This window comes from Pristiophorus japonicus, chromosome 23 (genome assembly GCF_044704955.1).
Source record: "Pristiophorus japonicus isolate sPriJap1 chromosome 23, sPriJap1.hap1, whole genome shotgun sequence".
Taxonomy (NCBI): domain Eukaryota; kingdom Metazoa; phylum Chordata; class Chondrichthyes; family Pristiophoridae; genus Pristiophorus; species Pristiophorus japonicus.
Window position 1 is genome coordinate 12,855,513 of NC_091999.1, and position 10,126 is coordinate 12,865,638.

Genomic DNA, 10,126 nt, shown 5'->3' on the forward strand with positions numbered 1-10,126 from the left:
AATGATCGCCTGGGAAATCAGAGCAGTCCCACAATCCCGATGGTGGAGAGGAAGGTAATAGACTCTAAAAGTAAGTGCGAGTGTTTTTTCTTTCAATTTTCCGTGCGATTTGTGTTGCGGTGGTATGGGCAATGTTTTTGTGGGGTTTGTTTTTAGGTTCCCCTTGCCCTCCCCCCGTACCATTCTCGGAGCGCTCATGGCTCGGCTCCTTAGCTCGGGAGTTTCCCTTCCTTGCGCCAAGGGAGCTGTACAACACCTCCCTTAGTGCTGCACCTCCTGACGCAGGACCCAGATGCCCAAACTTAAATACCAAAGCGCAAACTATTCCTGCCCGCTAACTTTCCTGCCCCGCCGCCATTATCGCCCCAAAATCAGAAAAGCCTAAAATTCAGCTGTTTATAACAAATTTATTTGGCATTCATGCAGAAGGTTAAAGCCCAGCCCAGTTATAGGGGTTACGATCAGCAGAAATGAACCCCAATGTCAGAATGAACACGATTCAGTGCTGGATGTGATTAACAGCAGCAATAACAGCAGAATACAACCCTGCAGTCATGTGTGAACTCTCTGGTGTCTCAGCAGGTTGGAAGAACAAGTGAATCCCTTCCCACACGCGGAGCAGGTGAACGGCCTCTCCCCAGAGTGAACTCGCTGGTGTCTCAGCAGGTTGGACAGCTGCTTGAACCTCTTGGCGCAGCGGGTGCACCGGAACGGCCTCTCGTCAGTGTGAATGGGCTGGTGGATCATCAGTGCCTCGGAGCTTTTGAAACTCTTCCCGCAGTCGGGGCACTTAAAGGGTTTGGTGTCGGTGTGAACTCGCCGGTGTTTCAGCAGGTTGGAGGCGCGAACGAATCTCTTCCCGCACTCAGAGCAGGTGAACGGCTTCTCCCCAGTGTGAACTCGCTGGTGAGTCAGCAGGGTGGACGACTGAGTGAACCCCTTCCCGCACACGGAGCAGGTGAACGGCCTCTCCCCGCTGTGGACGCTCTGGTGCTTCAGCAGGTCGCTGGACTGCCCGAACCGCTTCCCGCAGTGGGAGCAGCCGAAGGGCCTCTCTCCGGTGTGAGTCTGCCGGTGGATCCTCACTTCGCCGGGGCTCTTGAAGCTCTTCCCGCAGTCAGGGCACCGGAAAGGTCTCTCGTCGGTGTGAACCCGCTGGTGCGTCTGGAGATTGGACGGCTGAGCGAACCCCCTCCCGCACACCGAGCAGGCGAACGGCCTCTCCCCGGTGTGCACTCGCTGGTGTCTCAGCAGGTGGGCCGACTGAGCAAAGCCCTTCCCGCAAACACAGCACTTGAACAGCTTCTCCCCGGAGTGAACCCGCCGGTGCGTCAGCAGGGAGGACGACTGAGTGAATCTTCTCTCGCACACAGAGCAGGTGAAAGGCCTCTCCCCGGTGTGAATTCGCTGGTGTGTCACCAGGGCCGACGACTGAGCAAATCCCTTCCCACACACGGAGCAGGCGAACGGCCTCTCCCCGGTGTGACTGCGCTGGTGGTTTTCCAGCTCAGACGGGTAACTGAATCCCTTCCCGCAGTCCCCACATTTACATGGCTGATCCCCGGTGTGAGTGAACCGGTGTCTCTCCAGGTTGGATGATTGGTTGAAGCCTCGTCCACACACAGAACACGTGTACGGTTTCTCCCCGCTATGAATGGTGCGATGTTTTTTCAGGCTGTGTAACTGGTTAAAGCTCTTTCCACAGGCAGTGCACTGGAACACTCTCCCTCGGCTGTGTGTCTCTCGGTGCTTTTCCAACCTTAGTGAAGTTTGAAATCTTTTCCCACAGACAGAACAGACAAACATTTCTCTTTCTGCATTCAAAGGCCGATGGTATTCAGGTCCTGATGAATCGAGTGACTCTGTCAGATCTGTCATTATTCTAAGTACAGAATAGAAATTCAGAACAATCAGTTGTAGTTTCTCTGGAACATTCGTTCTTCTCTTGTCTCTCTAAAGCTGTAAATCCTCCATCCCTCTCACTCTGCCTCCATCCTCACTGTGGGAATGTAAGTTGTGAGGAGGATGCAAAGAGGCTCCAAGCAGATATAGACAGGCTGAGTGAGTGGGCAAGAACATGGCAAATGGAATATAGGTCCCAAGTTTCCACACGATAAAAAACGGGCGCCCCTCCGAGCTGGGCGCCCGTTTTTCGCGCCTAAAATGGCGCCGGAAAAAAAACGCATGATTCTGGAGCGCTTTGCAGCTCCTTGTCTGTTTGGCGCGGCGCCCAGGGGGGCGGAGCGTACACTCGCGCTGATTTTGTAAGTGGGAGGGGGCGGGTACCATTTGAATTAGTTTTTTTCCTGCCGGCAACACTGCGCGTGCGCGTTGGAGCATTCGCGCACGCGCAGCGTGAAGGAAACATTGGCACTCGGCCATTTTTGTAGTTCTTTGTAGCTGTTTAATTTTTGAACATTTTTTAATAAAAGCACATTGCCATCAGCACATTAGCACTGAGGCTTCTTGCAGCCTTCTCACTGTCTCCTCCTCCCCGCCCCCCCGCGGGAACGAACGGGCGCCTCCTCCCCCCCAGCGGGAACGAACGGGCGCCTCCTCCCCCCCCCCCCGCGGGAACGAACGGGCGCCTCCTCCCCCCCCCCCCCGCGGGAACGAACGGGCGCCTCCTCCCCCCCCCCGCGGGAACGAACGGGCGCCTCCTGCCCCCCCCCGTGGGAACGAACGGGCGCCTCCTCCCCCCCCCACCGCGGGAACGAACGGGCGCCTCCTCCCCCCCCCACCGCGGGAACGAACGGGCGCCTCCTCCCCCCCCCCCCCCGCGGGAACGAACGGGCGCCTCCTCCCCCCCCCACCGCGGGAACGAACGGGCGCCTCAACTTGTGAGGCTGACTGCAGCATTCTCTGTGGCTGAAGCACTTTCACACAGGTAGGAAGATGGTTTATTTAATCCTTTCTTTGCTTATAAATGTTTATTCAGGTTGGATTTATTTGTATAATATTTGTATAAGTATAAATAAGGATTTATTATAGAATTTAATGACTTCCCTTCCCCCCCCCATACCTCGTTCTGGACGCCTAATTTGTAACCTGCACCTGATTTTCTACAAAAATCTTCACTTGCTCCATTCTAAGTTAGTTTGGAGTACGTTTTCACTGTGGAAACTTTGAAATCAGGCATCAGTGGCCGGACACGCCCCCTTTTGAAAAAAAAATTCTGTTCCAAAGTGGAACTGTTCAACCTGACTAGAACTGCAGAAAAAAAAATGTGGAGAATTGCGATTTCTAAGATAGTCCGTTCTCCACCAGTTGCTCCTAAAAATCAGGCGCAAATCACGTGGAAACTTGGGCCCATAATGTGGAGAAATGTGAAGTTATCCACTTTGGTAGGAAAAATAGAAAAGCAAAGTATTTTTTTAAATGGTTAGAGACAAGAAAATGTTGGTGTTCAGAGGGACCTGGGTGCCCTTGTACACCAATCACTGAAAGTTAACATGCAGGTACAGCAAGTGATTAAGAAAGCAAATGGTATGTTGGCCTTTGTTACAAGAGGATTTGAGTCTAAGAGTAAAGATGTCTTACTGCGATTATATCGGGCCCTGGTGAGACCACACCTGGAGTATTGTGCACAGTGTCGGTCTCCTTACCCAAGGAAGGATATACTTGCCATAGAGGGAGTGCAATGAAGGTTCACCAGACTGATTCCTGGGATGGGGGGATTGTCCTACGAGGAGAGATTGAGCAGACTAGGCCGATATTCTTTCGAGTTTAGAAGAATGAGAGGTGATCTCATTGAAACATACAAAATTCTTACAGGGCTCGACAGGATAGATGCAGGGAGGGTGTTTCCTCTGGCTGGGAGTCTAGGGGTCACAGTCTCAGAATAAGGGCTCGGCCATTTAGGACTGAGATGAGGAGAAACTTCTTCACTCAGAGGGTGGTGAATCTTTGGAATTCTCTGCCCCAGAGGGCTGTGGAGGCTCAGTCTTTGAGTATATTCAAGGCAGAGATCGATAGATTTTTGGATATTAAAGGAATCAAGGGATATGGGGACAGTGCAGGAAAGTGGAGTTGAGGTCGAATATCAGCCATGATCTCATTGAATGGCGGAGCAAGCTCGAGGGGCCGAATGGCCGACTCCTGCTCCTAGTTTTTCTGTTCTTGTTCCGCTCCTCCAACCAACCTCTTCATCTCAATGGAATGTAAACCAAAAAGAAAAGACTTACATTTATATAGCGCCTTTCATGACCACCGGACGTCTCAAAGCGCTTTACAGCCAACGAAGTACTTTTGGAGTGCAGTCACTGTTGTAATGTGGGAAACACGGCAGCCAATTTGCGCACAGCAAGCTCCCACACACAGCAATGTGATAATGACCAGATAATCTGTTTTTTGTTATGTTGATTGAGGGATAAATATTGGCCCCTGGACACCTGGGATAACTCCCCTGCTCTTCTTCGAAATAGTGCCATGGGATCTTTTATGTCCACCTGAGAGAACAAACAGGGCCTTGGTTTAACGTCTCATCCGAAAGAATTACTGAAATAAAAAGGGTCTTGTTACTCACAGATGCTGAAATATTGGTTGTGGATTTCTTTGAATCTAAAAACAGAATCTTGCAGATAAGCTGAAATAACCCTTCTCTCTGCTGATTGAGATCCTGCTCGGTGTGTAGAAAAGAAAAAAGCAAATGGTTCTATACATCAATAGAACAATAATGAACAATCTCAGCCTGCCCTCCTTCTTCGGTGGTCCCTCGTATCGAGGATGACTTGCTTCCACACCAAAAAGGGATGAGTTCACAGGTGTTTCAATGCACCCGACATTCCAGGTCCCGAACTACATGTTGAAGGGTGGAAGATGCCTGTGCGTGGATTTATTTAACGTGGGGTGGCCGTTGCATACCAGCCAGCACACGGGCTTGACAGAGCTAGGTCTTGGTCCAGTGGCAAGGGTTAACCAGGACGAGTGGAGACCAGCTCTGCTGCACGGACCCAGTGCGCACACATATCACAGTGTGGGCTGGCCCGTGCTGCCCCTGGGCCCTTGCCTCTTCTGGTTCCGCCTCTCCTGAGCCCCGATCACATTGCTCGATAATCTCTCGCTGCTGCTTCGTCAAAGTTACTGTTTATGGGAGCTTGCTGTGCACAAATTGGCTGGCGTGTTTCCTACATTGCAACAGTGATTGTATGTTATTGCTGTAAAGTGATTTGGGACGTTGTGAAGGGGATGGAATATAAAGCAAGGATGTCTTGCTACAGTTATTCAGTGTATTGGTGAGGCCACACCTGGAATACTGTGTACAGTTTTGGTTTCCATATTTACGAAAGGATACACATGCTTTGGAGGCAGTTCAGAGAAGGTTCACTCGGTTGATTCCGGAGATGAGGGGGTTGACTTATGAAGATAGGTTGAGCAGGTTGGGCCTCTACACATTGGAGTTCATAAGAATGAGAGGTGATCTTATCAAAACATATAAGATAATGAGGGGGCTTGACAAGATGGATGCAGAGAGGATATTTCCACTGATAGAGGAAACTAAAACTAGGGGACATAGTCTTAGAATAAGGGACTGCCCATTTAAAACTGAGATGGAGGAACTTCTTCTTTCAGAGAGTTGTAAATCTGTGGAATTCTCTGCCTCAGAGAGCTGTGGAGGCTGGGTCATTGAATATATTTAAGGCGGAGATAGACAGATTTTTGACTGATAAGGGAGTAAAGGGTTATGGGGAACGGGCAGGGAAGTGGAGCTGAGTCCATGATCAGATCAGCCACGATCTTATTGAATGGCGGAGCAGGCTCGAGGGGCCAAATGGCCTACTCCTGCTCCTATTTCTTTTGTTCCAGTGTGGGCTGGCCCGTGCTGCCCCTGGGCCCTCGTCTCTTCTGGCCCCGAACTCTGCCTCCGATCACGTTGCTCGACAATCTCTCACTGTGCACATATTGGCTGGCGTGTTTCCTACATTACGACAGTGATTGTATGTTATTGCTGTCAAGTGATTTGGGATGTTGTGAAGGGTGTTATACAAATGCAAATCTTTCCGGATTGGAAGTGGGGCACGTGCAGTCTGTGATTTTTTTTCCATTCACAACAGTTGATCTCTGGTCCAGCCTGCCCCATGAAGATCCTGACGTTCCAGGTCCCGAACTTCATACTGAAGGTTGGAAGATGCCTGTGCGTGAGTTCTTTTAACATGGGGTGGCCGTTACGCACCAGTTACCACACGGGCTTCTCTGAGCAAGGTCTTGGTCCAGTGGCAAGGGGGTCCAAGACGACTGGAGAGCAGGCTCTGCTGCATGAGTCTAGTTGCCTACGGCGAGATGCAGGCCGTAAGCTCGACGCTGAGCAATGCCCTTCGGTGAGGTGGTAAGAGATCCGAGGCCTGGCTGGGGGCAGGCATTGGGAAGGTCAGAGGTCCATTTTGTGGAAGGAGGTGAGGTCAGAGAGACCACAGCCATTGTGCACACCACGCGATTGGAGCGGCTCCGTCAATCTGGCAAAAGGCAGGTAACTATAGGCCGGTTAGTTTAACATCTGTAGTGGGGAAAATGCTTGAAACTATCATTAAGGAAGAAATAGCGGGACATCTGGATAGGAATAGTGCAATCAAGCAGACGCAGCATGGATTCATGAAAGGGAAATCATGTTTAACTAACTTACTGGAATTCTTTGAGGATATAACGAGCATGGTGGATAGAGGTGTACCGATGGATGTGGTGTATTTAGATTTCCAAAAGGCATTCGATAAGGTGCCACACAAAAGGTTACTGCAGAAGATAAAGGTACACGGAGTCAGTGGAAATGTATTAGCATGGATAGAGAATTGGCTGGCGAACAGAAAGCAGAGAGTCGGGATAAATGGGTCCTTTTCCGGTTGGAAATCAGTGGTTAGTGGTGTGCCATAGGGATCAGTGCTGGGACCACAACTGTTTACAATATACATAGATGACCTAGAAGAGGGGACAGAGTGTAGTGCAACAAAATTTGCAGATGACACTAAGATTAGTGGGAAAGCGGGTTGTGTAGAGGACTCAGAGAGGCTGCAAGGAGATTTGGATAGGTTAAGCGAATGGGCTAAGGTTTGGCAGATGGAATACAATATCTGAAAGTGTGAGATCATCCACCTAGGAAAAAAAATAGTAAAAGGGAATATTATTTGAATGGGGAGAAATTACAACATGCTGTGGTGCAGAGGGACCTGGGGGTCCCAAAATGTTAGTTTGCAGGTGCAGCAGGTAATCAGGAAGGCGAATGGAATGTTGGCCTTCATTGCGAGAGGGATGGAGTATAAAAGCAGGGAGGTCTTGCTGCAACTGTATAAGGTATTGGTAAGGCCGCACCTGGAGTACTGCGTGCAGTTTTGGTCACCTTACTTAAGGAAGGATATACTGGCTTTGGCTTTGGAAGGGGTACAGAGACGATTCACTAGGCTGATTCCAGAAATGATGGGGTTACCTTATGATGATAGATTGAGTAGACTGGGTCTTTACTCATTGGAGTTCAGAAGGATGAGGGGTGATCTTATAGAAACATTTAAAATCATGAAAGGGATAGAGAAGATAGAGGCAGGGAGGTTGTTTCCACTGGTCGGGGAGACTAGAACTAGGGGGCACAGCCTCAAAATACGGGGGAGCCAATTTAAAACCGAGTTGAGAAAGAATTTCTTCTCCCAGAGGGTTGTGAATTTGTGGAATTCTCTGCCCAAGGAAGCAGTTGAGGCTAGCTCATTGAATGTTTCCAAGTCAAAGACAGACAGATTTTTAACCAATAAGGGAATTAAGGGTTATGGGGAGCGGGCAGGTAAGTGGAGCTGAGTCCACGACCAGATCAGCCGTGATCTTATTGAATGGCGGAGCAGGCTCGAGGGGCTAGATGGTCTACTCCTGTTCCTAATTCTTATGTTCTTATGTTAACACTTGCTTGTCACGACAAGATTTAACTTTCTGCGGCGTGTTTCATTCGTTTCTACCGTGCAAATACAGCAACTTCCCGCCATTCAATGCATTTCACTGGTGAAGCAGACAGCAAGGTGCCTTATTTTTTTTTGAGGATGTAACGAGTAGAGTGGACAAGGGAGAACCAGTGGATGTGGTGTATTTGGACTTTCAAAAGGCTTTTGACAAGGTCCCACACAAGAGATTAGTGTGCAACATTAAAGCACGTGGTATTGGGGGTAATGTATTGACTTGGATAGAGAACTCATTGGCAGACAGGAAGCAAAGAGTATGAATAAACGGGTCCTTTTCAGAATGACAGGCAGTGACTAGTGGGGTACTGCAAGGTTCAGTGCTGGGACCCCAGTTCTTCACAATATAATGAATGATTTAGACAAAGGAATTGAATGTAATAGCTCCAAGTTTGCAGATGACACTAAGCTGGGTGACAGTGTGAGCTGTGAGGAAGATGCAAAGAGGCTGCAAGGTGACTTGGACAGGTTAGGTGAGTGGGCAAATGCATGGCAGATGCAGTATAATGTGGATAAATGTGAGGTTATTCACTTTTGTGGGAAAAACAGGAAGGCGGAATATTACCTGAATGGTGAAAGATTAGGAAAAAGGGAGGTGCAACGAGACCTGGGTGTCATGGTACATCAGTCATTGAAAGTAGGCATGCAGGTACAGCAGGCGGTGAATAAGGCAAATGGCATGTTGGCCTTCATAGCGAGAGGATTTGAGTACAGGAGCAGGGAGGTCTTACTGCAGTTGTACAGGTCCTTGGTGAGGCCACACCTGGAATATTGTGTTCAGTTTTGGTCTCTTAATCTGAGGAAGGACATTCTTGCTATTGAGGGAGTGCAGCGAAGGTTCACCAGACTGATTCGCTGGATGGCAGGACTGATATATGAAGAAAGGCTGGATCGACTGAGCCTGTATTCATGGGAATTTAGAAGGATGAGGGGGATCTCATAGAAACATATAAAATTCTGACGGGACTGGGCAGGTTAGATGCAGGAAGAATGTTCCCGATGTTGGGGAAGTCCAGAACCAGGGGTCACAGTCTAAGGATAAGGGGTAAGCCATTTCGGACCGAGATGAGAAGCAACTTCTTCACTCAGAGAGTTGTGAACCTGTGGAATTGTCTACCATAGAAAGTTGTTGAGACCAGTTCGTTAGATATATTCAAGAGGGAGTTAGATATGGCCCTTACGGCTAAGGGGATCAAGGGGTATGGAGAGAAAGCAGGAGGTGAATGATCAGCCATGATCTTATTGAATGGCGGTGCAGGCTCGAAGGACCGAATGGCCTACTCCTGCACCTATTTTCTATGTTTCTACCGCGCACGTACAGAAACTTCCCGCCATTCGATGCATTTCGCTGGTGAGGCAGACAGCGCGATGCCTTATTGGCGAAGCGCGGAGCGGAGCGTCTCGGACAGCAACCTTGGGTCATTGGCATTGAACCACTCACCACCCAGCCTGCCCAGAGCCCTGACACCAACTGAGCCTCAACATCCCGCCCCCGCCGCGCTCCCATTGGCTGGAGGACCAGCGGCTCGACTCGGTCCTCCCAGCTCCTTCCCTCGCCTCCTATTGGTCGGCGCTCGACGTCAATCACGTTGTGTGTGTGTGTGTGTGTGTGTGTGTCCCTCCTCGCACACCCCCAACCGCCGCCATGACACCGGCACCTCAGGTTGGCTGGCAGCGGAGGGCGGGGAGAGCAGAAAACAACCAGCCGCCGCCTCCAACGGTCCGTCAGGTAACTCACGGTTCATAATAAGTCCAATTTATCCATCATTCCGAGTCAGAAGCGACTGAAAGTGGGTTTGTAGTTTAAATGCCGGCTCCCGCCGCTCCAGACCAACGGCTCGCGTCCAGCATGCACCTCTCCCTCGCTCGCGATCGCGCCCCCCCAGGGCGCATGCGCGCTCTCCAGCGGCAACTTTTCTCTTCCCCACGTCGGCGAGATAGAGTGCTTTCCCACGCGCTCTGCAGACTGGGTAATTACACTAGCCCCCCCCCCCCTTTGAGCCTGCTCCGCCATTCAATGAGATCATGGCTGACCTGATCTGATCTTGGCCTCCAGTTTCACTGCCTGCAAACGCTAAGTTAGGCACATGGCATGCTGTCCTTTGTTGCAAAGGGGGTTCAGATTGTCAAAGTAAGGAAGTCTTGCTGCAATTGTGCAGAACATAAGAATTAGGAGCAGGAGGAGGCCATTTGGCCCCTCG

General features: G+C 50.2%; 1 protein-coding gene across 1 annotated transcript; it reads right to left on the minus strand.

Moving 5' to 3' along the window:
• Positions 1-420: 420 nt before the first annotated feature.
• LOC139235622 (zinc finger protein 135-like) lies at positions 421-9,844 on the minus strand. The gene is made up of 2 exons (XM_070866664.1): positions 9,664-9,844; positions 421-1,882 (listed from the first exon to the last, which is right to left on the minus strand). The coding sequence occupies exon 2, from the start codon at positions 1,876-1,878 to the stop codon at positions 553-555; it is 1,326 nt and encodes a 441-aa protein (XP_070722765.1). The 5' UTR covers positions 1,879-1,882; positions 9,664-9,844; the 3' UTR covers positions 421-552.
• Between the last annotated feature and the right edge of the window lie 282 nt (positions 9,845-10,126).

What these genes read in the sequence shown, in the direction of transcription:
- LOC139235622 (XM_070866664.1), bottom strand. Translation starts at nt 1,878, where the DNA reads ATGACAGATCTGACAGAGTCACTCGATTCATCAGGACCTGAATACCAT.